This window comes from Balaenoptera ricei, chromosome 2, assembly GCF_028023285.1.
Source record: "Balaenoptera ricei isolate mBalRic1 chromosome 2, mBalRic1.hap2, whole genome shotgun sequence".
Classification (NCBI taxonomy): Eukaryota; Metazoa; Chordata; class Mammalia; order Artiodactyla; family Balaenopteridae; genus Balaenoptera; species Balaenoptera ricei.
The window spans coordinates 128511219-128538629 of NC_082640.1; the positions used below are offsets into that span (position 1 = coordinate 128511219).

The following is a 27411-nucleotide window of genomic DNA, read 5'->3' on the forward strand; positions in this document are numbered from 1 at the left end:
GGTTGTATAAGTTTCCTTTTTGTGAATACAGTTTGACTATTCTTTCCTTGCTGAGCACTAAAGCTGTTTTCTTTCTTTTTCTCTTTAGAATTTTTAAAGAATTATATATGATAGTATAACATCTAAAAAGTATATACACTCTACCCACCCCCCCACCCTAGATTTAGGATAATTCTTTAGGAATATATTTCTAAAATATATTCTGGGACCAATATTTGGGGCAGGGGAGAGAGGATAGTTGAGAGGAAGGATCACATTCTTTGGAACCAGGTTGGTTGAAAAAAAAATTGACTTTTTTTTTTTAAAGCCAGACAATTTGTAGATGTGGTTAGATGCTATAAAATTATTTTATGAATATAGTTGGTGATTTTTAGTCTGTTTCTGCAAGTGTGGTTCAGGGTTCATCATGAGTTTACTTAAATAAGCATCTAGCTTGATAACCTTTTCAAATTAAATCTCCTTTTTCTTTCAAAGTAGCAGCAGAATTTGAATTCTGTCAAATTCTTTGACAGAATTTGATACAAGTACTACAAAAGAGATGGTGGGTTTTTTCATGGAACATGAGAGCTCTCTGATAACTGTCTATATATATATTATATATTCATTCATCTCTCTATGGACACTTAGGTTGTTCCATATATAGGCTATTGTAAATAATACTGCATGAACATGGTGGTACTAAAATCTCTTCAAGATACTGATTTCATTTTCTTTGGGTATATACCATGATGTGAGGATTGCTGGATCATATAGCAATTCTACTTTTAATTTTTTGAGGGACTTCCTCATAATTCTTCCATAGTAGCTGTACCAGTTTATAGTCCCACCAGCAGTGTACACGGTTTCCTTTTCTCCACATCCTCACCAGCATTTGTTATCTTTTGACTTCTTGATAATAGATAGCCTAACAGGTGTGAGGTGGTATCTCACTGTGGTTTTTTTTTTTGTTTTTTTTTTTTTTTTTTTTTTAGTGAGATGTAATACTTTTTAAATTTTATTTATTTATTTATTTTTGGCTGTGTTGGGTCCTCGTTTCTGTGCGAGGGCTTTCTCTAGTTGTGGCAAGCAGGGGCCACTCTTCATCGCGGTGCGCGGGCCTCTCACTATCGCGGCCTCTCTTGTTGCGGAGCACAGGCTCCAGACGCGCAGGCTCAGTAGTTGTGGCTCACGGGCCTAGTTGCTCCGCGGCATGTGGGATCTTCCCAGACCAGGGCGCGAACCCGTGTCCCCTGCATTGGCAGGCAGACTCTCAACCACTGCGCCACCAGGGAAGCCCTCACTGTGGTTTTGATTTGTATTTCCTTGATGATTAGTGATACTGAGCATCTTTTTATGTATCAGTTGGCCATTTGTATGTCTTCTTTGGAAAAATGCTTGTTCAAGTCCTCTGCCCACTTTTCAAATTGGGTTATTTGTTTTTTTGCTATTAAGTTGTATGAGTTCCTTGTGTATTTTTTATATTAACTCCATATCAGATATATGGTTTGCAAATATTTTCTCCCATGTCATAGGTTGCCTTTTTATTTTGTTGATGGTTTCCTTTGCTGTGCAGAAGCTTTTCAGTTTGATGTAATCCCACTTGTTTATTTTTTATTTTGCTTGCCTTTGCTTTTGGTGTCAAATCCAAAAAAGCATTACCAGGACCAATGTCAAGAAGCTTACCACCTGTGTTTTCTTCTAGTTTTATGGCTCTAGGTTTATGTTCATCTTTAATCCATTTTGAGTTGATTTTTATGTGTGGTGTAAAACAAGGGTCCAGTTTTATTTGCTTGCATATGAATATCCAGTTTCCCCAACACCATTTATTGAAGAGATTATCTTTTCCTTGTTGTGTATACTGGGTGCCTTGTCAAAAATTAATTGGCCATATATGCATGGGCTTATTTTTCTGGGTCCTCTATTCTATTCCATCAGACTATGTTTTTGTTTTTTTGCCAATACCATACTGATTTGATTACTATAGCTTTGTAATGCAGTTTGAAATCTGGAAATGTGATGCCTCCAGCTTTGTTCCTCTTTCTCAAGATTGCTTTGACTATTTGGAGTCTTTTGTGGTTCCATAGAAATTTTAGGATTTTTTTTTTCTGCTTCTATGGAAAATGTTATTGGAATTTTGAATAGGAATTGCATTAAATCTGTAGATCTCTTTGGGTAGTATGTACATTTTAACAGTACTAATTCTTTCAACCCATGAACATGGAATATCTTTCCATTTATTTGTGTCTTCCTCAATTTTTTCATCAGTGTCTGATAGTTTTCAGTGCACAGATCTTTCATTTCCTTGGATAAGTTTATTCCTAAGTATTTTATTGTTTTTGATGTTGTTGTAAATGGGATTGCTTTCTTAATGCTTTCTTAATTTCCTTTTCGGATAGGTCACTGTTAATGTTTAGAAGTACAACTGATTTTTGTATATTAATTTTGTGTCCTGTAACTTTACTGAATTTGTTTCTTAGTTCTAACAGCTTTTTCGTTCAGTCTTTAAGGTATACTATACAGGCGTACCTTGCAGATATTGCGGGTTTGGTTCCAGAACTCTGCAGTGAAGTGAATATCACAATAGTCACATGATTTTTTTTTGTTTCCCAGTGCATATAAAAGTTATGTTTCTATTATACTGTAGTCTGTTAAGTGTGGAATAGCATTATGTCTAAAAAAAAAAAGTACATATCATAATGAAAAAACACTTAATTACTAAAAAATGCTAACCATCATCTGAGCCTTCAATAAATCATAATTTTTTGCTGGTGGAGGGCCTTGCCTCTATGTTGATGGTTATTGACTGATCAGGGTGGTGGTTGCTGAAGGTTGGTGTGACTGTGGAAATTTCTTACAATAAGGCAACAATGAAGTTTACCACATCAATTGACTCTTCCTTTCATGAATGTTTTCTCTCTAGCCATGCAACACTGTCTGATAGCATTTTACCCACAGTAGAACTCCTTTCAAAATTGGAGTCAATCCTCTCAAACTCTGCTGTAATATTCTAAATCCTTTGTTGTCATTTCAGCAATCTTCATAGGAGTAGATTCCATCTCCACTTTCTTTGCTCATCCATAAGAAGCAACTCCTCATCTGTTCAAGTTTTATCATGAGATTGTAGCAATTCAGTAACATCTTCAGACTCCACTTCTAATTCTAGTTCTCTAGCTGTTTCCACTACATCTGCAGTGACTTCTTCCACTGAAGTCTTCAACCCCTCACAGTCATCCATGAAGGTTGGAATCAACTTCTTCCAAACTCCTGTTAATGTTTTTTTTAAAAATTTCTTTCTTTCCTAAATATCTCAATTTTTAAAGTAATTGCCCTTAGGGAATTTGAGTCCCTCTCATGTAATTCTTATATATATATATATATAAATAATTTTTATTTATTTATTTATTTGTTTATTTTTGACTGCTTTGGGTCTTCGTTGCTGCGCGCAGGATTTCTCTAGTTGCGGTGAGCGGGGGCTACTCTTCCTTGTGGTGCGTGGTCCTCTTATTGCGGTGACTTCTCGTTGCAGAGCACGGGCTCTAGGTGCGCAGGCTCAGTAGTTGTGGCTCATGGGCTTAGTTGCTCTGTGACATGTGGGATCTTCCTGGACCAGGGCTCGAACCCGTGTCCCCTGCATTGGCAGGCGAATTCTTAACCACTGGGCAACCAGGGAGGTCCTAATGTTGGTATTTTGACCTCTTCCCATGAATCATGAAAATGTCCTTAAGGGCATCTAGAATGAAGAATCCTTTCCAGAAGGTTTTCACTTTACTTTGCCCAGATTCATCAAAGGAATTGCTTTCTATGGCAGCTCTACCTTACAAAATGTTCTTCTTAAATAGTAGGACTTACATGTTGAAATTACTCCTTGATCCATGGGCTGCAGAATGGATGTTGTGTTAGCAGACATGAAAACACATTAATCTCATTGTCCATCTCCATCAGAGTTCTTAGGTAACCAGGTGCATTGTCAATGAGCAGGAATATTTTGAAAGGAATCTTTTTTTTCTGAGCAGTAGGTCTCAACAGTGGGCTTAAAATAGTCAGTAGACCATGCTGTAAACAGAAGTGCTGTCATCCAGGCTTTGTTGTTCCATTTATAGAGCATAGGCAGAGTAGATTTAGCATAATCTACCTAAGGACCCTAGGATTTTCAGAATGGTAAATGAGCGTTGGCTTCAACTTAAAGTCCCCCGCTGCATTAGCCCCTAGCAAGAAAGTCAGCCTGTCCTTTGAAGCTTTGAAGCCGGGCATTGATTTCTCTCTAGGTATGAAAGTCCTCGATGGCAGCATCTTCCAATAGAAGGCTGTTTCATCTACATTAAAAATCCCTTGTTAAGTGCAGTCACCTTCATTAATTGTCTTAGCTAGGTCTTCTGGATAACTATAACTATAACTATATCAGCACTTGCTGCTTCACCTTGTACTTTTATGTTATGGAGACGGCTTCTTTCCTTAAATGTTATGAACCAACCTCGGCTAGTTTCAAACTTTCTTCTGCAGCTTCCTTGCCTCTCTCAGACTTCCTAGAATTGAAATTAGTCAGGGTCTTGCTGTGGATTAGGCTTTGGCTTAAAGGAATTATGTGGCTGGTTTGATCTTCTTTCCAGAGCGCTAAAACGCTCTCTATTACAGCAATCAGGCTGTTAGCTTTCTTATCATTCGTGTATTCACTGGAGCAGCAATTTCAATTTCCTTCAAAAACTTTTCCTTTGCCTTCACAACTTGGCTAACTGTTTGGTCCCAGGAGGCCTAGCTTTTGGCCTGTCTTGTCTTTTGACATGTTTGATTTAAAGTGAAAGATGAATGACTCTCCCTTTCACTGGAACACATAGAGGACTTTGAGGCCTATTAATTGTCCTAATTTCAGTATTGTTGTGTCTCAGGTAATAGGAAGGTCTGAGGAGAGGGAGAGAGATAGGGGAATAGCTGGTCTGTGGAACAGTCAGAACACACATTAATCAATTAAGTTTGCCATCTTTTATGGACACAGTTCATGGCATCCCAAAACAATTTCAATAGTAACACCAAAGATCACTGATTGCAGATCACCATGCAAATATAATAATGAAAATGTTTGAAATATTGTGAGAATTACCAAAATGTGACACAGAGATACAAAGTGAGCAAACATTGTTGGAAAAATGGCACAGGGTTGCCACAAACCTTCAATTTGTAAAAACTGCAGTATCTATAAAGCTCAACAAAGTGAAGTGAATAAAACAAGGTGTGCCTATGTATAATGTCGTGTCAATGCAGAGTATTCTTCCTTTCTGACTTGGATACCCTTTATTTCTTTTTCTTGCCTAATTGCTCTGGCTAGGACTTCCAGTACTATGTTGAATGGAAGTGGTAAGAGTGGGCACCATTGTCACGTTCCTGATCTTAGAGGAAAGGATTTCCACTTTTCACTGTCGAGTGTGATGTTAGCTGTGGGCTTGTCATATATGGCCATTTTAAAGTTGAGGTACATTACCTCTATTTTTGCTTGGTTGTTCCAATTTTGGGCATATGTTCTTTTATTAACCTATAATTATATTGATTCTCCTTTATTTAGAAATGATATAAATGATGTTCTAAAAATTTTATTACCATTTCTTTGTTGGAACTTGTCATTTTGAATTATAGTTATTTCAACCAAAGTTAACTGATTTTCTCTCAACTTAAGTTCAAGTCCTTTTTGATAGTTTTTCAAATTGCTAGATATTTATGTTAACTTTATATTTTGAAATAGTTTGCCCTCAGAGTCTGTTTTATTTTAATCTTTAAACTTATATAAAGAAATCTTAAAGTCTCACTTAACTGATACTTTCATAAAGTTATACTTATTAGTATAATAGGAAGTATTATCAAATAATGCACTATGATAAAAAAAGAACTTAATTTTCTTTTTTTGGTGAAAGGAGTCAGGTAATTACCTAGGTCTGAAAAACGTGGGTCTGTGGATTTGTTGACCCCTTGGGTTACAAAATGTCCAAATACTCTGTTGATTTTATTAATTTAGTGGAAAACATGATCAAATCAGTGAACTGATAATGTGTTAATTACCTGGTTAAAATCATGTTTGGCACACAGCAACTATTCTCTATCAGTCATGATATTTCTTAGCTAATTTATCTGTGTTTTATCAGAAAATTTCACTTAAGTGAATGTTTCTTGATTAACTAAAATCCATTCTTTTAAACACAAATATTTATTTTAACCATCTTGTGTGAAAAGATTTCTAAGATGTATTAAATACTCTATTAACTCACTACAGAGATATTTTGAATATACTTTCCTATTGATTCAGGGTCATTACAAACATTTATCACTGCTGTGTATTTCAAGCTTGTTATAGGGGTGTTTAATTCTGTTTCAAGTTCCTTTACAAATGGCTTAAGATAAGTTATGTTCTCTTTTTAGGATTGTAAACTTCTGTGCCTTTCACAGTCACTTCTCTCCATTTCTAATCTACTGGAGACTGAGAAACAAGACGAACAGGCTTATTAGAATTATGCTGAACATAAGAATAAATGAGCTAAAACGAAACAAGTGGCTCTTCTGAATTTGATGCCTTTAAGCATTAATGCAGGGAATAATCTGGTTCCACAAGCCTTTTTTACTTACTTGTGTATTCTTGGCCACACCCCAAATAGCTGATGTTTTTTTCTGTAATGTTTTCTGTAACAAAATAATATAAAGAATACCCTTTTACTTATTACCTAGAGAGCAAATTTAACATTTGCCTTAATTTTTTTCAAGAAAAAATATTACAGATAAGTTGTCTTCATGCTGCAGAGGTAAGTACTCTTGTGAAAACGATGTGAATATTTTTTGTTTTTCCAGTTAAATGAGTTTATGTATAGTATGTAGGTTTATTTTTCTTGCCTTTTAAAAATGTACATCAATAGGCTCATTATATATATACATACATATATATATATATATATATATCCTTTAGAAGTCAGCTTTTTTTACTCAACATGTTTTTGAGATCCATCAAAGTTAAGAAATGGAGGTCAAGTTAGTTCATTCTGACCACTGTGTGGTATTCCACTGTGTGGCTTTGCCACAATAACTTTATTCTGTTATTAACGGTCATTAGGTTGCTGCTGACTTTTCATTATAAATAATGTGGAAATAAGCCTTTTAATATTTCTTTGTCACAGAAGCAGTAGTTTTCTAGAGCTGTAGTTTTCAAACTGGGGTACACGCCCTCAGAGTATGCAAAGAATTTCCGAGCAGTATACAGGTATGCTTCTAGGAAAATTCACAGAATTTCACCTTCCATGTATATTCTTCTTCGAAGTTGTTCTGCCTAAGGAAGAACTTGTGAACAAGGTGCAGATTCTCCTTTCCTACTCTTCATTTTGCAGTTACCCTTCTCCCATGTATAAAATGAGCACACACCTTTAACCTGGTCCTAGTCGTATGATGATGCATCGTACTAAGGTGTGTAAACCTCTGGAGCTTAAGAGACAATATGAAATATTGGTGTCAGTGCCGAGAAAGTGAATAACTCTAGTGATTGCTTTGAACCAGTTGACTTATCTAAAATAATTTTTGGTCATAGACCAGTGCTTTTTTTGGTCCTAAAAGCTCAGAAGTTCGAAGAATGGGTGACATTGCTGTAACAAAACTTTCTCTTCTCATCTACTTTATGTGAAAAAGATTTTTAGCACTTGTTTTTATAAAAATGAAAATAGGAATAGAATGAATGATGGACCTGACTCATTTCAGGAACAAGTAATATTCATCCATGGAATATGAGCTATTTGGGTAAAAAAAAAAAAGATGCAGCCTTATCCATGTCATTAAGAAATGCAGTTCTAATAAGTTTATTCTTTATACTAATTTAAATTTATAATATTTATATTTTTGATCAATTATATTTAATATGTATAAAATCTAGGAGAAAAAATTTAACATGGCTTTTAAGAAAATAATCACACATTTTAAATTCTATGGGTTTTTTTTTTGCAGAAAATATATAAGTAATCAATGAAAGACTAACAAAAAGCATTACATTTGCATAAAAAGCTGTGGGATAGTTGGAAAGGATATATGTAGCAGTCTCGGTCAAATCAGGAGACAAAGCACACAGTAGCTCAAACTGGGAAAGTTTAATATAAAGAATTATTAACTGTGATAAGAATAATTACAGAATGTGAGGAAACTGTATATAGCCCCCTAGAGCTGAGGGAGGTCACTCATGGTAGGACAAACTTGGAAGGGGTTCAGCCCTCTTTGGTGAAGGTGTGTTTCAGCTCCCAGGATAGCAGAGAAGATCGCTGGTTCCACAAGGCCTGAGCTGGTCTGGAGATGCTGAGCAAGCAATAGGCACTGTCCAGGGTGCAGGTGGGGAGCAGGTGAACAGCAACCATTGATTGGCACTGGGTGTGCAGTGGGAGTGTGGATGCCAGGGATGGGGAGGTCTTCAGAGCCAGTGGGTGGGCCACACATGACATGTAGGCTGCTCAGGGCAGGGAATGGGAGTCCAGTGCAGGCAGGAGGCCTTCAAAGCATATGAGCTGTATAGCAGCTCTAGTTTCTGTGTGAAGGAAGGTCAGGCTGAGGCTGCAAGGTGGCAGAGGGACCATGGCTGGGGGAGGCTCCACCGCAAGTCTTATATCCAGGCTGCCTACCCTGGCCTGCCCTGGGAACTACAGGAGAACCTCTGCCTTCTACCATATCCCCCATGGCCCTTACTGAAAAAACTTAACATTGTGCTGACTTTAAAGGTGTTTTACTTAAAGGAGTTCCATTATTGGAGGGAATATATTGAAGGGTGACTTCAGAGCTGAGGCAGTAAATTAATAACTGATACAATATATGGGTTTAAGGAGGAAAATGATATAAAATTTCCAAATGATCAGGAACTTATTGCATCTTTAAAACAGATGATCAGGAGCTTAGTGCATCTTTAAAATAGATGAATGGTAGTAAGTATGAAATTACCATGGCAATGTAATCGTAAGTGTACCAGAGCGATGTGTACTTGTAATTGTACCCAGGCACTCACTTCTCCCTTGCCAGATGCAGCGTGTTCCACTGTCCGTCGTGGACAACGGGGGTCTATGAAGCTGTGAGAGAAGTATGCTCCAAATGTTTGAAGAGCAGGTAGGAAGCCCAGGTGTGAAGCTCCAGATGGAGCTGGTGGGTGTGAGGGGGTTGCGAGCTGGAGGGGGGAGCAGGGCTCCCTGCAGGCCTTGGATTGCTTTCATATAAATCAGATACTTCTGAGTGTTGGTGGCTGATGTGTGTTCTCAACGGTGCCTAAACTAGCAGCAGGGTTATGTATGTACAAATTAGAGCGTCATCATTATTTTGAAATACTTGTAGTGAAAAAAAATCACTTGAATTTGAAATTAATTTACATTACATAAGAAATCTCAACATTACACTTACCATTACATTTAAAGCTGTTAGATTTCATAAGTATAATTTCAGCTGCATAAATTTTTGAATGTTGTGGACAGAAAGGTTTAAAAATTATCACCCATTTGTGGGGTGTTTCTCTTGGTGGGAATGTTAAAATTTTTAATAGGTTATAAGTTAAAACATTTGACAAGATTTTATTTGAAAGTTCTATACAAATTCAGCAATTATTTCCTCCAAGCCTCTGCATTTTATTTTTCTCATCAATTACATAATAAAGAAAACAATGTGTTTTTTTTGTTTTTTTTGCTTCAATTTCTTCTAGTTTAAACGAGTATGCTGCATAATATTTTCTATGTGTCAGGACATGAAAAAGCTTAGGAAGCATTGATATAGACAATGTGGTGTGACTCTTGGGTATTATTCACACCTGCTGTGTATTACTCCATTAGCACCATTTAATACTACTGGCTTCAAAACAATCCAGTCTGGTTCATGCTATTGTATAAGCCTCAAGCAAGTTAGTTGCTGAATCTGTGTGTTCAATCATAAGCACACTGTCCTTCCCAAGCCCCACCCTACCAACTCCCTAACTTCTTTATTCCCAGGGTTGTGGAGGAAATGGGAAAGTAATTTTAGATATATAAATTTCATATAGTTTAGTAAGCTGTGTTTTGAAAATATTTAATACGTTTGTTCAAAGATGACCTTGTACATGTCTATAAGCTGTCAGACTAACAGCTGAAACTTTCAATAAAGAATCAGTTTTAGGTAACCAAGGTGAATCCTTCATTTCACAGATGAGGAAAGTGAGGCTCAAGGAAGTCTGTGCTCATGTATCATGAGTCAGAGCTTAGTGGAGAAAACAGAGGTCGACACTCCCAGTTTAGTGCTTTACTATATGCAACTTCACTTGTATACTACATATATATACTTTCTTTTTTCATATATTTTGGGTACTGTTTTGGTATTTTAAATACACAGACATGTTTTTTTAAAAATTATTTTTGGCTGCGTTGGGTCTTTGTTGCTGCGCACGGGCTTTCTCTAGTTGCGGCGAGCGGAGGGGCTACTCTTTGTTGCTGTGCGTGGGCTTCTCATTGCGGTGGCTTCTCTTGTTGTGGAGCACAGGCTCTAGGCGTGCAGGCTTCAGTAGTTATGGCACGTGGGCTCAGTAGTTGTGGCTCACGGACTGTAAAGCGCAGGCTCAGTAGTTGTGGCGCAAGGGCTTAGTTGCTCCGCGGCATGTGGGATCTTCCCGGACCAGGGCTCGAACTCGTGTCCCTGCATTGGCAGGCGGATTCTTAACCACTGAGCCACCAGGGAAGTCCTTAAATACATAGACATGTTGATTCATCCAAAGGGGTTAGATATGTCCATGAAATAAGGGAGCAATAGATATAATGACAGTTCTTTGTGAACACCAGATTATTCCATGATGAGGCAGTGCTTAGAAGAGGCAGTGTCTGGAACGATTAGGCAAGGAGAGAAGGAAGAAAGAAAAGCAGCCATTTTCTTTCTCATCAACCACAGCAGTTTGCCTCAGCAACCAAGAATGGAGATGACAAAGCCAAACTAAAGCAGTATAAGGGTTTAAAAGAACTATTTAGTACTGGCATACTGAAGTCCTTTTTTCATCCAGTAGAGGAATTTTTAAAAATAAGAAGTTCCTATAGTCTATAAATTAAGTTTTACAATATCAATAATGTACTCTAAATGCATAATAACACTTGGATTTTGTGCTAAACAAACAGTCTGTTGTTTGCTTTTAAGCTTATGATGTTTTGCCATAGTGAGTTAAAAAAATTAAAACCCTCCAAATTATTCTGCCTATAGGTTTTATGATATATTCTCAAATTTAAGCTTTGCTGCATCAGAATACAATAGGAGCTAACATGATTATACACATTATAAGAATTACTGCAGTTTATTTAACACTAAAGGTTTTCATGCTTCATGAACAATAAAATGTTACAGTGATCACTTTTTAATGCTTTATTCATTGATTAAAAGAATATACATTTAACATAAACCATACAACATCAGTCATCAGGTCAAACATTCAGCTGGTTTCCTTACAGTTTCTGTCAGGAGTTATTTTATCTGATCACATTTATAAGATAAAATCTCACCACATCTGGCATTTACACACACTGTGCCAGTGGATTCACACTACTGATGTACATATAAAATCCGCATGGTATGTGCTCACTGGAGACAAAACAGTGCACACCTGTCAAAAGGTCATTTTAATATAAGATGGTAAAACCATTTGTAAAATACATATAAACTTTTTCCATAAATAGAATCATATCTGGACATTTGTTGCATAAATTGTGTTTCCAAAGCTTACACTAGAGCAGCCAGGTCTCAGCACTGCTGGGCACCCACGTTGGCTACTTACTTTATTATTGCAGACTGTCCTTTAACATTAAATGCACAACATTCGTACCACTTAAAACTGGGGTCAGGTGGAAGTCTCACAGAGACCACGTCTGTACCGCGGTTGCCCTGAAACAGTTAAGTCGGCTTTTAAAGCCTCTCAGATATAACAAGGTTTTAAAACATACTTCATGGAATGTTCTTCATGTATCATAGCAGCTCATACCTGTGATAGAACAAGCTTTCAGTTTTTCCTTTCTTTCCTTTACATTCACTATTCACAGTGAAACAGGTGCATGGTTTTTTTTCTTTTTTTTTTTTTGTTTTGTTTTTTTTTTGTTTTTCAGAGTTCTGAGGTTGCTGACTGAGCCACAGCACAGCTGTGTACCACAGGTCGAAATTCGACCTTAAATATTACAATCTAGCAGTATCTGGCTGGCCAGACTGGGCCAGCCCCTGCCAGCATGTGGGCACTTCTTCAGTTAAATCTATTCTTTGGCAGCTGACACGCGCGCTGACAGAGAAAAATCCAGTGACTTGTTGCTAGGGATTTCACGACTAATGTTTGTTTGCAAGCATGTGTGTTTACAAACTCTGTGTTTTGATATTCATTTAGGAGGTTTTACCCTGGAATATTGTTTCTTTCTTCCTCCACTATTTGAAATCTTGCCTAAAAAGCTAACTTGAATGTATGATGTAATTGATGAATTAAATTATTATGTCAGATATAGTTTAAAAAAATCCAATAATTTGAGTATTTGTTTATGTAAATGCATTTAAAAAAGGATTAAGCAATGTTCTAACCTAGTACTATACAAAATTGAGAATGGTAATTGGTGATATCAACTATTATATATGTAATGAAAGTTAAAGTCTTGGCTTTTCTGTTAAAGATAACTCATTTGGGATTGTATTATCCTCCCTCCTTCCATTTCAAAGAAAAATTAATGAAATGCTATCACACAATGAATGAATGCAGTGCATTGCATACAAATCCACCAGGCTATGGATATATATCTATATATGTATAAAAATATTTTGGCTCCTGAGCTCTGACACACAAAGAATAAAAACATCAAAAGGCAGAGTAACTCAGTGAAAAATAAAGTTAGCCAGCAACCTCAGACAACCTTCGGTTGTATATTCTTAAGGTTTGGTAACAAGTCCATTAACCGTGAAAGCCCTATACATTGTCACTTTGAACTTCTAAACCAATACCTGACTACGTTCTTTGATCAAGAAGTAGAATATACATATATAATTCTATAAAGCTAATACTGATTAAACACAGCACAAAGGGATTAATTCACACTACTGAAAAAAAAAAACCATAATAGAACCCTACTTGCATATGTAACCACAGGAATTGTACATTTAAAAAAAGCTAAATGTCTTCGCTGAAGCTTTGCATCTCCCTGTAAAAATGACGATTTGGTTCAGTGAAGACACTGAGTGATTCGATGTCCATGATTGCGTGCCAAGGTTGACCTAGGCCCAGGGATACCTGCTCAATAAGGTTATGTACTGGATCCACATCCTGGTCGGCCAGTTCACCTTGGTCAAAATCAATGCTTTCTTCAGTGACTTCAAGTACTTTTAGATCAGAGCCACGAAGACGAGCAATGGCAATGAGGTTGTGTGCCCACACTGTGTAACCTTAAAAATAAGCAAAAGAGAAGCACTGTCATTTCCTTGCATTTTATTTTGTCTGTTTTATAAGTTAGTCTTTTCCACAAATTTGTAGCTCACTTACCACTTTGGGGGTCCTTTGCCTTTAAAAATATGCTGAAATTTGAAAGGAAGTACGATTGCTTAGCTCAGGGAAAAAAAAGACTAGAAGCTTGATACTGTCTCCAAGAATATTACTGTGGCTGGTGAACAGATAGGTGCTGTAATCGTATTCTGATATCATTTCAGTTAGTAAAACTGAAGACATTTAAAGTTTAAAGTATCATTTTATAGCTTTTGACAGTGTCGTATCAAAAAACAAATTTTTATTTCATATATATGTATCTATTAACAATACATAGGGGACTTCCCTGGTGGCGTAGTGGTTGAGAATCCGCCTGCCAATGCAGGGGACATGGGTTGAAGCCCTGGTCCAGGAGGATCCCACGTGCCGCAGAGCAACTAAGCCCGTGCGCCACAACTACTGAGCCTGCGCTCTAGAGCCTGTGAGCCACAACTACTGAGCCCACGAGCCACAGCTACTGAGCCTGCGTGCCTAGAGACCATGCTCGGCAACAAGAGAAGCTACTGTAATGAGAAGACCGTGCACCGCAGCAAAGAGTAGCCCCTGCTCGCTGCAACTAGAGAAAGCCCACGCGCAGCAACAAAGACCCAATGCAGCCAAAAATAAATAAATAAAATAATAAAAATTTAAAAAACAAAACAATACATAGTAAACTGGTATTTTTTCATTAGTAAAAGTCATCTCCTATGGTGCTTCACAGTCCAAAGTTATAAAGTGACACTTTAAAGATAAATTGTTAATTGTCAGTAGCAAATATGTAAAGTATAAAACAGTTATGGGAATGATGGGTACTAACTTTAGAATAGTGGTTACCTCTGGAAAGGAATAAAGTTGAATAGATGGAGGAGCTTTAGCTGTAGCTAACATTTTACTTCTTAATAAAAGAAAAAAGCTTTAGGGAATTCTCTGGTGGTGCAGTGGTTAGGACTTGGCACTTTCACTGCCAGAGTCTGGGTTCAATCCCTGGTTGGGGAGCTAAGATCCCGCAAGCCTCGTGGCACAGCCAAAAAAAAAAAAAAAAAAAAGTTTAAAAAGACTGGCTTAAATTAATTTTAAATAACCTGCCATTTCTTCATCCTATAAAAAAATCCTAATTTACTTATTACCTTCAATATTGATCTTTTCTTTGCTATTACCTCTGATGACTGGCCAAATTATAAAGCAAAACTTGAAAAGATATACTCCCGCTCAAATGCAGCTAAAAGATTAATTCAAAAATAATGAAACAGAGATAATAAAGTATGTTTAAGATGTTCATAGAGACTTCCTATTTTGTATTCTGTAAATGTCTTATAAGTTACATAAAGGAAGTAATATGTTCTTCTAACTTGTAAGAAGAGGAATGCTCTCCAAATGAAAACAGTTCACAGTAAGATGACAGGCCCGCCAGTAAGAAAAGAACATATCCCAGCCAACAGAACCATCATTTAAAAAATACTGTACAAATTAACATGTTGATACCTAGAATCTAGAAGATGAGGCAGTGAGCATGAAAGAAATCATACTTTCTTCTTCCTTCTGTGTTATATTTTTAAGAGCTCTTATGATTAGAGGAAGAAATACATCTACTGCAGGTGGATATATATGTATATTTTCATAGATAATTTCAAATGCCATTTTTGTGAATACCATCAATCACATGGTAAAAGAAAAAAAGTAACATGAGAGCTGGAACAAAACACTACACTTAGGGTAAAATATGACTTTCCACTTGTAAAAGTGGTATATCTTATACACGTTAAAAAGTATAAAAATCTGTATATCAACTTGTTAATAAGAGTTCTTGACAGTATAAATGCCAGTGCTATCTTTTTACTGGTATAAAATGTTTTAGGTGTAATACCAATATCAAATTATAGTGAACAAAAATCACCTACCATGAACTGCCAGAAGAGAGAGCTTTGTGCACCTCCATGCTAATAAAACCAACGGATCTTCATTTCGGTTGTCACTAAGATCTGGAAAACCAGACGTGTCAATCACATCATTCATTAATATAAAATGAGTGAGGAACTTGTCATACTGCCTAGATATAAGATCAACAATAGCTCCTGAAACACAAGTGATGTAGCTGTCAAAATGAATCCTCTCTAGTGGTATACTGGGTTTCAGAATCTTTAACATATCTTCACTCTTGATATCAAAAGCCATTATATAGACCCGGAGGTTGGTGCTCTTTCTTGACAAGGCTTTCCAATGCTCATCATTTGGCATGTTGTCCAGAGACTTGTGCATCACGGAAACATTGTGGACCAGGAGAGAAAGTCGCTGCAAAGGCACATGGTTGTTATCGGTTAAGACTCTTGCCATCTCAGCTGTAAAGTCACAGAAATCCAGGGCAAGTGAGCGTAGATTCATGAATTGCTCCAGTTCTACTGCGGTGATAAGGGTGCTGTTACCAGGAATATTGTTGTCCAGTAAACTCAGGTGCTCCATGGTGTTGGCAATAGAGTTTGAGAGAGATGACAGTGATGTTGGGGTTACTATTTCCAGCATAAACCCACAAGACAGCCACTTCAGTTGCCTACTATTACTAAGTATTTCTTCAAACAGCTGCTGAATTCTGTAAGGAAAACACATGCCACACGATCCTGTTAAGACTTAGCTCTAACCTTTAACACTGATTTTTGAAAATAGGGAATTAAATGGCATACAATGTTGAGATCCATTTCCTCTCATTAGTTAATTTCTGTTCAACCCACAAGTAATATTATCATTAAAATTCACATAAAAATATAATGAATAAGAAGTCTTAAACAAATAGATATATTAAACATATAGAAATATGTTCTTCAAGTAAAGGAGCATTTTACACCAGTATGGTAGAAAAGACTGATGATTTACAATTTATGTTATAGCAAAGACAAGTAGAGTAGTAACAGTCTTAAATAGCAATAATTACCCAGTAAATTCTTTGATATGTCTGAAAGATTTATGACATGGAATGGCATGTATTGATCACTGGATTTCATAGTTAAGACATTTCCAGGGTAGATGTTCTTTTCAGAAACAAGTATCATTACTCTTCTGATTGTATCTTCTAATTTTTCAGAAAAAAACTGAAATTGTTATTAATATGAGTCCCTTTCCACTAACTAACTATATAACTTACTGTTTAATTTTTTTGCCATCAGGGTCCACCTTGCTGAGGTATGTATTTGACAAACTTCCTTGCTGCTGTAGAACGCTTATGTCTCCAAAAAGGCTAAACTTCTGGAGGTTCCTACAAGAAAAGTAATTTAAAGTAATTGTCTAAATAATTAACATAAAAATATAAATGTTAAAAATAAAAATATGCAGAAGGGATATTCTAGAGATGTTTCTATCTTATAACTCATTTAGAATCCAATTAAGTACTTTCAGATTGCTTTTAACATACAATGAAAAGCAATGTGATTCAAGAGAAATAGTATAAGCTTTAAAGAATGAGGCATAACAATTAGTTCAGGAACTCAATGTTTTAGTGACCAGGGAAAAGTCTTCTTAAAGTCTCTGGGACTCAATTCTTTATCAGTAATAATAATAGCTACCTTAAAGGTTTAGGGATGAATAAATAACAAAATGACACATGAAAGAACTATTTAAGCTCTAAGTTTTATATATATGTTAACTGTAATATAAAATTTCCCCAAACCAGTTAACTTAGTGTGTTAAATGCTCAAGGGTGGGGCACTGCCCTGGAGATATCGTCTCAGTAAGAAATATTCTTTAACTAAAATCTAGAGAACCTTCCCCAGTTTTATGACCAAGTGTATAGCTTATCAAAAAAAAAAAAACTATGTAAAAATCTTTCAATTTTAATAACTTTAGCTATAAAACATATTTTTCTAATAGTAAAATTCTAAATAAAGTAGGAGAAAGTTGATTACAGGATAAAGATTAAAAATTCCTAAATGCTAATAATAATGGTTAAACAACAAAAATTCAACTGAGTAAATTTAAAGATCAAACTGGTTATTAAAAGATTCATGAATCAGGCAGCATCCTATGTAGCAAATAGAAAGGAGCTCTGCAGAGCCGTAGAAAAGGAAAGGCTTTTTTAAAGGTGGAAAGGGGGCAGAAAAAGTAAATTATTAGCAAATAATGTACTGTTGCAGGCAATGGTCACCCTCCTAAACGGAACTGAAGGGCCTATAGGGCAGATTACCTTACTAATGCTGACCAGGTTGACTGATTACATTCCTGGGGTAGACTGAAACTGCAATTGTGCTAGGTATTAAGTCTTAGTTTGGTGACACAGGGTTTAGCATAGGTGACTCCATTTTGGGTCTTCTGTTTCCTTTATAACATAACCACTAGAGATTACATCTGTAACACAGAAGTTTGGGATAACTTTAATGAGAAATGTATAATCCACAAGAGTGACAAAAGAAGATTTAAGTAAACGAAAAGATAACATTTCTTGATAGTATGTCACATTTTCCCAAATTAATAGCCTTAGTTTCACTAAAAAGCCTGATGATTCTAAAGCTTAGCTAGAAGAATAATCATTAATTCATTTATGCATTCAACCAAGTTTTCTCTTAGAGCCTACTCAGTACCAGGCACTGTGTGCTCCATCAGAGACAGGACAGGGATCAAGTGCTGTGAAGGACAAGCACATGGTGTCACATCTTAATGGGGGTATCTGACACTGTGTAAGTCAGAAAAGGCTTCCCTAAATAAACTGATGAAAAATGGGACCTGAAGGAAATGTGGGAGCTAACCAGGAGAAGGAGCATGAGGAGAGGCTGTTGTAGGGAAAAGGAAAAGCATATGCAGAGCCCCTGAAGTTGAAAGGAACAAAGTGAGCTTGAGACACTCAAGGAAAGGAATCTAGAATACAGAGAGCGTGAACACAAAGTGAAATGAGGTTGTAGAGGTAGACTGAGATGCCCCCAAATGATTTTAAGCAGGAAATAATAATGATTAAATTTGTGTCTGGAAAATATTGCCGTAGCATTGGTATAGCCTGGCAGGAGGCAGAGTCTAAGTGGGGAGACTGGTTACAAGAGTATTTTAGTAATAGAGATAAAAAATGGTATCTTGAACTGGATTTTTAGTGGTAGAGGTGAAGAGAAAGGACAGTCTCAAAACTATATTTAGTTACTAAAATGGACAGGAAAAGGTCCTGGATTAGCTATAAAGGGGTGAGGGAGAGAGAAGTCAAGAATAACTCCTAAATTTTTGAGGTTGTGGAACTGCATAGCTGGTAGAGCTTTTCATTCAGACAAGGATTCATAGAAATGAATCAGAAATTAATTAGGGTTTTGGGGGGCTTACGGGGTGGAGGTGAGGTGGTAGAATAGTTAGATTATGAGCTCTATTTTGCACATGTTGAGCTTGAGTGCCTTTAAGATAGTCAAGTTAAGATATCAAGTAGGCTATTCCCATTCTAGAGCTGAGCAGTTATCTGGATGATAATTGAAGTCATGGATGGGGGGAATGGGGCTTAGGAAAAGAGCATAAATGAGAAGAAAAGCAGGCAAAAATTTCAGTTATGAGGAATTCCAATAATTAGAGAAGGATGAGGCTCAAAAGAAGAGGTCAGAAGTTGGAGAAATGCCAGAAATATGGAAGTCACAGAAACCAAGGGATAAGTATTTTACAGAGAATAAAGTGATCAACAGCAGAGTCATGAGGTCTCATAAGATGAGGACTAGACATGTCCCTTTGGCTTAGCAATATGGTGATCAGAATGGAAGTTGTTTTGTACAGTGTGATGAGAAGAGGTCAGATTGGATGTTTAGAAATAGAGATAGTGGATACAAATATTTTAAAAAATATGCTATGAAAAGGAGTAACACAAGAGACTAGAGAATACATAAAAGCCTCCAAATGAGAGGCAAAGGTAGAGGAGAATGGATGTGGCTCTTGATTAGCAAGATAGGGAAGGATGAAGGACTTTCATACCAGATAGTGAAGCATACTATGTGACCAACAATATCAAAACCAGTATTGGTATTAGCAGAAAAACAGGAAGACAAGTCAATGGAATAGAACAGATGGCTAAAAATAGACCATTACATGAAAGACTTTAATAAATGATAAAGAAGGTATTACAAATCAATAGGGAAAGGCATATTTAATAAATGGCATTGGGATAAGTGATTAGCAGTTTCGGAGAAAAATCAAATTAGAGCCAATTCTGACTCAATAGACCAAAATAATTTGCAGAGATATTATTACATACTAAAAAGTCAAGGTAAAACCGTACATGAAAAAAGTACATGAAAATGTAATGAATTTTAATCTAATTTCTGAGATAAGGCTTTCTAAGCCTAGAAATAATAGAATAAGAAAGGAAGAGGTAAAACTTTGACTATATATAAATAAAAACCTTGATATTTAATAGTATACTAAAAATGGCAAACCAACATAATGAGAAAAAAAATTTGTAACAAATGCTACAGTCATTATTTAAGATATAAGAGGACTCCACATAAATCAAGAACAAAAGCATTAAGAATCATACTGGTAAATGGGAAAAGGTTATAAAATAACCAATGTAGAACATGTCAAGGAAAATATTAGAAGGATTGCTAATGGAAAAAATCTAATATTTTCTTGACTTTAAAAAAAATTTAATCACTCTAAAAAACCTAATGAACTTTCCATGTGATTACCAAAGAAACTATATTCTTAAAAACATTTCAAAGGAAGACACCTACTTAGATCTTTTTTCCCATTTAAAAAAAGGTTATAAAACTGTTCCTGAGAGCATGGCTACCATATCAGACTCCAAAGGTACATTGCTATATATATAATTATGACTGCTTTTAAAGTATTTTCCCTTTTACCCTTTCTTTATTCTGAAGTTGCCACCACATCCATGAATTATAAAGAGGTTGATTTGCTTCCCAGAGCAGAAGTTGATAACCTCTTCTAGAAAGGAAAATTTAAGACCTTGTATCTAAAAGAATATTTATTTTTGGAGAACAAGTTTTTATATAAAGTAGAAAATAAAGATATCACATTCAATTTCTAATAATATTCAGAGAGTCCTAAACAAGTCACACAATCTTAGTTATTTTTCTCCTTCCAACCCAGTTTCCATTAATTACCACTGTATAACCATAACACTGTCCTTTGTGGTATTAAAACACATGTGTGAGAAGCTTTTCTTCCACAAAGGATTAAACAGCTACAAGAACTGCCTTCCCACTGTAAACAAGAAAAGTGGACAAAATATGTGAGACAACTGTTTTCACACACTGGACAATAAATAATATAGGACTGTGATCACTGAAGGATGGAATAAAATGAGATGAGCACTATGACTGCCTCAGATAATGGCCTGGAAAGGGTTTCCAAGCTGCTAGCTGTGGCTCTGCCATATATGGCCTCTATTGTGTTGAGGTATGTTCCCTCTATGCCCACTTTCTGGAGAGGTTTTTTTTTTTTCTTTCATAAATGAATGTTGAATTTTATCAAAACCTTTTTCTGCATCTATTGAGACGATCATATGGTTTTTATTCTTCAATTTGTTAATGTGGTGTATGACACCCATTGATTTGTGGATATTGAAAAATCCTTGCATCCCTGGGACCAATCCCACTTGATCATGGTGTATGATACTTTTAATGTATTGTTGGAGTTATTTTGCTAGTGTTTTGTTGAGGATTTTTGCATCTATGTTCATCAGTGATATTGGCCTATAGTTCTCTTTTCTTGTGTGATACCTTTGTCTGATTTTTGGTATTATGGTGATGGTGGCCTCATAGAATGAGTTTGGAAGAGTTCCTTCCTCTGCAATTTTTTGGAATAGTTTCAGAGGATAGGTGTTAACTCTTCTCTAAATGTTTGGTAGAATTCACTTGTGAGGCCATCTGGTCCTGGACTTTTGTTTGTTGAGGGTCTTTAAATTACTGAATCAGTTTCAATACTGGTAATTGGTCTGTTCATATTTTCTATTTCTTCCTGGTTCAGTTGGGAGATTGTACCTTTCTAAGAATTAATGAATTCAGTAAAGTTGTATGATACAAAATTAATATACAGAAATCTGTTGCATTTCTATACACTAACAATGAAATAGCAGAAAAAGAAAGTAAACAATCCCATTTACTATCACATGAAAAAAAATACAATACTTAGGAATAAACCTACCTAAGGAGTCAAAAGGCCTGTAATCTGAAAACTATAAGGAGCTGTTGAAAGAAACTGAAGATGACACAAACAGATGGAAAGATATACTGTGTCCTTGGATTGGAAGAATTAACATGGTTAAAATGATCATACTACCCAAGGCAATCTATAGATTCAATGCAATCCGTGTCAAACTACTCATGGCATTTTTCACAGAACTAGAACAAAAAATTTTAAAATTTGTATGGAAACACAAAAGACCCTGAATAGCCAAAGCAATCTTGAGGAAGAAGAACAGAGCTGGAGGAATCAGACTCCCTGACTTCAGACCATACTACAAAGCTACAGTAAACAAAACAGTATGGTGCTGGCACAAAAACAGAAATATAGATTAATGGAACATGACAGACAGTCCAGAGATAAACCCACACACCTATGGTCACCTAATTGAAGACAAAGGAGGCAAGAATATACAATGGAGAAAAGACAGTCTTTTCAGTAAGTGGTGCTGGGGAAAATGGACAGCTACATGTATAAGAATGAAATTAGATCATTCTCTAATATCATATACAAAAATAAACTCAAAATGGATTAAAGACCTACATGTAAGACTGGATACTATAAAACTCTTAGAGGAAAACATAGGTAGAACACTCTTTGACATAAATTGCAGCAATATTTTTTGGATCCATCTCCTAGAATAATGGAAATGAAAATAAAAATAAACAAATGGGACCTAATTAAACTCAAAAGCTTTTGCACAGCAAAGGAAACTATAAATAAAACGAAAAAACAACCCACAGAATGGGAGAAAATATTTGCAAATGATGCGACCCACGAGGGTTTAATTCCCAAAATATGCAAACAGCTCATACAGCTCAATATCAAAAAGGCAACAATCCAATCAAAAAATGGGCAGAAGACCTAAATAGACATTTCTCCAAAGAAGACATACAGATGGCTAAGGGGCACATGAAAAGATGCTCAACATCGCTAATTATTAGAGAAATGTAAATCAAAACTACAATGAGGTACCACCTCACACCGGCCTGAATGGCCATCATTAAAAAATCTACAAATAATAAATGCTGGAGAGGGTGTCGAGAAAAAGGAACCCTCCTACACTGTTGGTGGGAATGTAAATAGGTACAACCACTATGGAGAACAGTATGGAGATTACTTTAAAAAACTAAAAATAGAGCTACCATATGATCCAGCAGTCCCACTCCTGGGCATATATCTGGAGAAAAACCTTACTTTGAAAAGATACATGCAGCCCAGTGTTCACTGCAGCACTATTTACAATAGCCAAGACATGGGAAGAATCTAAATGTCCATTGACAGATGAATAGAAAAAGAAGATGTAGTACATATATACAATGGAGTATTACTCAGGCATAAAAAAGAATGAAATAATGCCATTTGCAGCAACATGGATGGACCTAAAGATTATTATACGAAATGAAGTATGATGATATCACTCATATGTGGAATCCAATTAAAAAATGATACAAAAGAACTTATTTACAGAACAGAAACAGACTCAGATTTGAAAACAAATTTATGGTTACCAAAGGGGAAACATCAGGTGGAAGGATAAATTAGGGGCTTGGGATTAACATACACAATTATATATAAAATAGATAACCAATAAAGACCTATTGTATAGTATATGGGACTCTACTCAATATCCTGTAATAACCTATATAAGTAAAGAATCTGAAATGAATATATGTATATGGATAACTGAATCACTTTGCTGTACACCTGAAATTAACACAACATTGTAAATCAACTACACTCCGATAAAATATTTTTTAAAATATAAAAAAATACCCCCCCAATATTACATAAATAAATACATCCAAATGATACAAAAACAAGGATTTATAGGCTCTGAAGCTGAAGTCCAACCTAGAAACTGTTGGCAAAACATTGTGTTTATGTGTACTTTCTGGAGAAGGATCACTAGCTTTCATCAGCTCCTCAAAGATTAACCAAAAAAGATCAGGAACCATTGACCTAGGCCTAGAGTCCTATGGGGATGTTAAAAAAACACAACAGTAAAACAACAAAAACAACAAAAACTCTAGACTTACATACATGACCCGTCCACACTTAAAATGTAATACTAACCACATTTACGAATGTATACCCCTTCTCACAACTGCCAAGTTCTAAGAACTACCTCTCTCTGTAAGTTAAGAAAGAACAAGCAGCTATCGGCTAATGACAGAGATTACTATAAAGATTAACACAAAAGTAGTAAAAGGAGAAGCAAAATTTAAGTACATTTATGTTAGGACCAATACCTAATTTATTTTGGGCCTAGAGTGTTGAGTGTTTGTCAATTTTGTTGGCAAGCCTTCAAATTCTAAGAAAAAGACTTTTCTATCAGAAATGCTACTTTTTAATCAACCTAAGTCAAAGCTGTCAAAAACCAAAACCGAAACCGAAACCAAAACCAAAACAAAAACGCATAAATTACATGAGTTTCCCCGTTTCTGGTCAAAGTTAAAATGCTTTACTTTGGAAATTCTTAAAGAACTTTGTCATATATATCGTGTTTAACCATCCTCAAAAAATTCTAGCCCAACCTTTTCTTCACAAAAGTGCTGGACTGTCTGCTCAGTTAACCTCTCAAAGAACCTAAGGCCTCTTAGGTACTTCCCTGCTGGCGCAGTGGTTAAGAGTCTGCCTGCCAATGCAGGGGAAAACGGGTTCAAGTCCTGGTCCAGAAAGATCCCACATGCTGTGGAGCAACTAAGCCCGTGCGCCACAACTACTGAGCCTGCACTCTAGAGCCTGCTAGCCACAACTAGTGAGCCGACATGCCACAACTACTGAAGCCCACGCGCCTAGAGCCTGTGCTCCGCAACAAGAGAAGCCCTGCAATGAGAAGCCCACGTACCGCAACAAAGAGTAGCCCCCACTCACCACAACTAGAGAAAGCCGGTGCGCAGCAACAAAAATAAATAAATAAATAAATAAATAATAAGGCCTCTTAAATTTGGCACTTTTTTTTTTTTTTGGTACTGTTCATACTAGCTCCCAGGGTGATTTCAATTTAGGATTCTCTAAGGATAATTTATATTTGTATTTTCCTGTAAAACCTACATAAATACCAAGTAAAACTCTAAGCAAATGGGCAAATTTCATTTACTTTGTTGGATTATTTCACAGATAACCTGGTATAAGATTAATTTAATAATGGAAGTCTTAATTATTTCCTATTTTCTTTTTTTTTAAAGATTTTTTTTAATTTTTATTTTTTTAATGCTATTCTTGTCTGCTTACATTCTTTTTGTTTATGTATGTATGTATGTATGGCTGTGTTGGGTCTTCGTTTCTGTGCGAGGGCTTTCTCTAGTTGTGGCAAGTGGGGGCCACTCTTCATCTCGGTGCGCGGGCCTCTCACTATCGCTGGCCCCTCCTTGCCGAGCACAGGCTCCAGATGCGCAGGCTCAGTAATTGTGGCTCACGGGCCCAGTTGCTCCGCGGCATGTGGGATCTTCCCAGACCAGGGCTCGAACCCGCGTCCCCTGCATTGGCAGGCAGATTCTCAACCACTGCACCACCAGGGAAGCCCTAAAGATTTTTTTTGAAGTGGACCATTTTTAAAGTCTTTATTGAATTTGTTACAATATTGCTTCTGTTTTATGTTTTGGTGTTTTGGCCGTGAGGCATGTGGGATCTTAGCTCCCCGATCAGGGATCGAACCCTCACCCCCTGAATTGGAAGGTGAAGTCCTAACCACTGGACCACCAGGAAAGTCCCCCTATTTTCTTTTTAATGAAGAATCTTCTTGCTTCTGAGTCAGAAGCCCTTCGCATATGAAAATAATCATAAATGCAAAGGAGTACTGCTGAAATAGAGAGTAATTTGTTTCAGATTCAAGTTGGGAAGTGGGTGGAAAGCATGTGGAATTTATAAATTTCTTTTGTCTATTAAGAAAGCAGGCTAGTTAAATCCTGGTACTTTAAAATCCCGTATTTTCTTCAAATAAAACCAAGATAATTCTCATGTCATGGACTAATACACAAAGTTGACTGCGATATAAACAATATCAAGGCTAATCATGCTTTGGTATACTAAGTTTAATTCTCTGAAAACAAACTATCAGAAGATGCTTTATTGATCTAATCATCTTTTAGAGAAGAATTTTAAACATATATACACATCTTTTTTTATTTTTAAAGTAATTTTAGATTCATGGCAAAATTGATCAGAAAGTACAGATTTCTCAGGTTTATACCCCCTACTTCCATACACACATAACCTCCCATTATCAACATCCCCCACCAAAGTGGTATATTTGTTACAATTGATGAATTTACGTTTAAACATCAATATTATCCAAAGCCCATAGTTCACATTACAGTTCACTCTCCATGCTGTACCTTCTATGAGTTTGGACAAATGCAAAATAACATGTATACATACATCACTACAGTATCATTCAGAAAAGCTTCACCACCCTAAAAAATCCTCTGTGCTCCACCTAGTTCTCCCTCTATTCCCTCTAGCCCTTGGCAACTGCTGATATTTTTACTGTCTCCATAGTTGTCTATTCCAGAATGTTATATAGTTAGAACCATTCAGTATATATCCTTTTTAGACTGGCTTCTCTCACTTGCTAATATGCATTTAAGTTTCCTCCATGCCTTTTCACAGCTTGACAGGTCTTTTTTTTTTTCTACTGCTGAATATTATTTCACTGGCTGGACATACCACAGATTTATCCATTCACTTACTTAAGGGCATCTTGGATGTTTCCAAGTTTTGGCAATTATAAAAAAAGCTGCTATAAACATCTGTGTGCTGGGTTTTGTGTGGACAAAAAAAGTTTTTAACTCCTTTGGGTAGGAGCATGATTTTTGGATCATATGGTAGGAGGAGAATTAGTGGTGTAAGAAACTGCCAAACTGTCTTTCAAAGTGGCTGCACCATTTTGCATTCCCACAAACAGTGAATGAGAGTTCCTGTTGCTCCACATCCTCATCAGCATTTGGTGTTGTCAGTGTTCTGGATTTTGGTCATTCTAATAGGTGTGTAGTGGTGTCTCGTTGTTTTAATTTGACATATGATGTGGAGCACCTTTTCACATGCTTATTTGTCAATTATATATCTTCTTTGATGAGATGTCTATTAAGGTCTTTGGCCCACTTTTTAACAGGGTTGTTTGCTTTATTATTATTGAACTTTAGGAGCTCTTTGTATATTTTGGACAATACCCCTTTAACAGATGTCTTTTATGAATATTTTCTCCCAGTCTGTGGGTTTTCATTCCATTGACAGTGTCTTTCACAGACTGAAATTTTTAATTTTAATGAAGTCCAGCTTATCAATTCTTCTTTTCATGGATCATCCCTTTGATATTGTATCAAAAAAGTTATCACCAAACCCTAGATCATCTAAGTTTTCTCCTGTTATCTTCTAGGAGTTGTTTTGTGTTTTACACTTAGGTCTGTGATCCTAAGTTGAGCTAATTATCATGAAACGTATGAAGTCTGTGTCTTGATTCTTTTTTTCTTCCCCCAATGTGGATGTCCAGTTGTTCCAACACTATTTGTTGAAAAGACTATATTTCTCTATTATATTGCCTTTGCTTCTTTGTCAAAGATGAGTTGACTTTATGTGTGTCTATTTCTGGGCTCTCTATTCTGTTCCACCTATTTATCTAGACTTTCGTCAATTCCACAGTTTTGATTAGTATAGTTTACAGTAAGTCTTCAAGTCAGGTAGTCTCAGTCCTCTGACTTTGTTCTTCTCCTTCAATATTGTCTTGGCTATTCTAGATCTTTTGCTTCTTCTTATAAACTTTAAAATAAGTTGTCATATATACACACATATGTATGTATATAATATATATACGA

General features: G+C 36.1%; 1 protein-coding gene across 1 annotated transcript in view; it reads right to left on the reverse strand.

Moving 5' to 3' along the window:
- Positions 1 to 11316: 11316 nt before the first annotated feature.
- The window catches only part of FBXO33 (F-box protein 33), a 32196-nt gene continuing 16101 nt past the window's right edge, over positions 11317 to 27411 (reverse strand). The window contains exons 2-4 of the mRNA XM_059914149.1: positions 16584 to 16694; positions 15349 to 16034; positions 11317 to 13374 (exon numbers count right to left, since the gene is read on the reverse strand). Of these exons, the coding sequence (XP_059770132.1) occupies positions 13103 to 13374; positions 15349 to 16034; positions 16584 to 16694 (1069 nt within the window). The 3' untranslated portion in view covers positions 11317 to 13102. The remainder of the gene's footprint in view (positions 13375 to 15348; positions 16035 to 16583; positions 16695 to 27411) is intronic.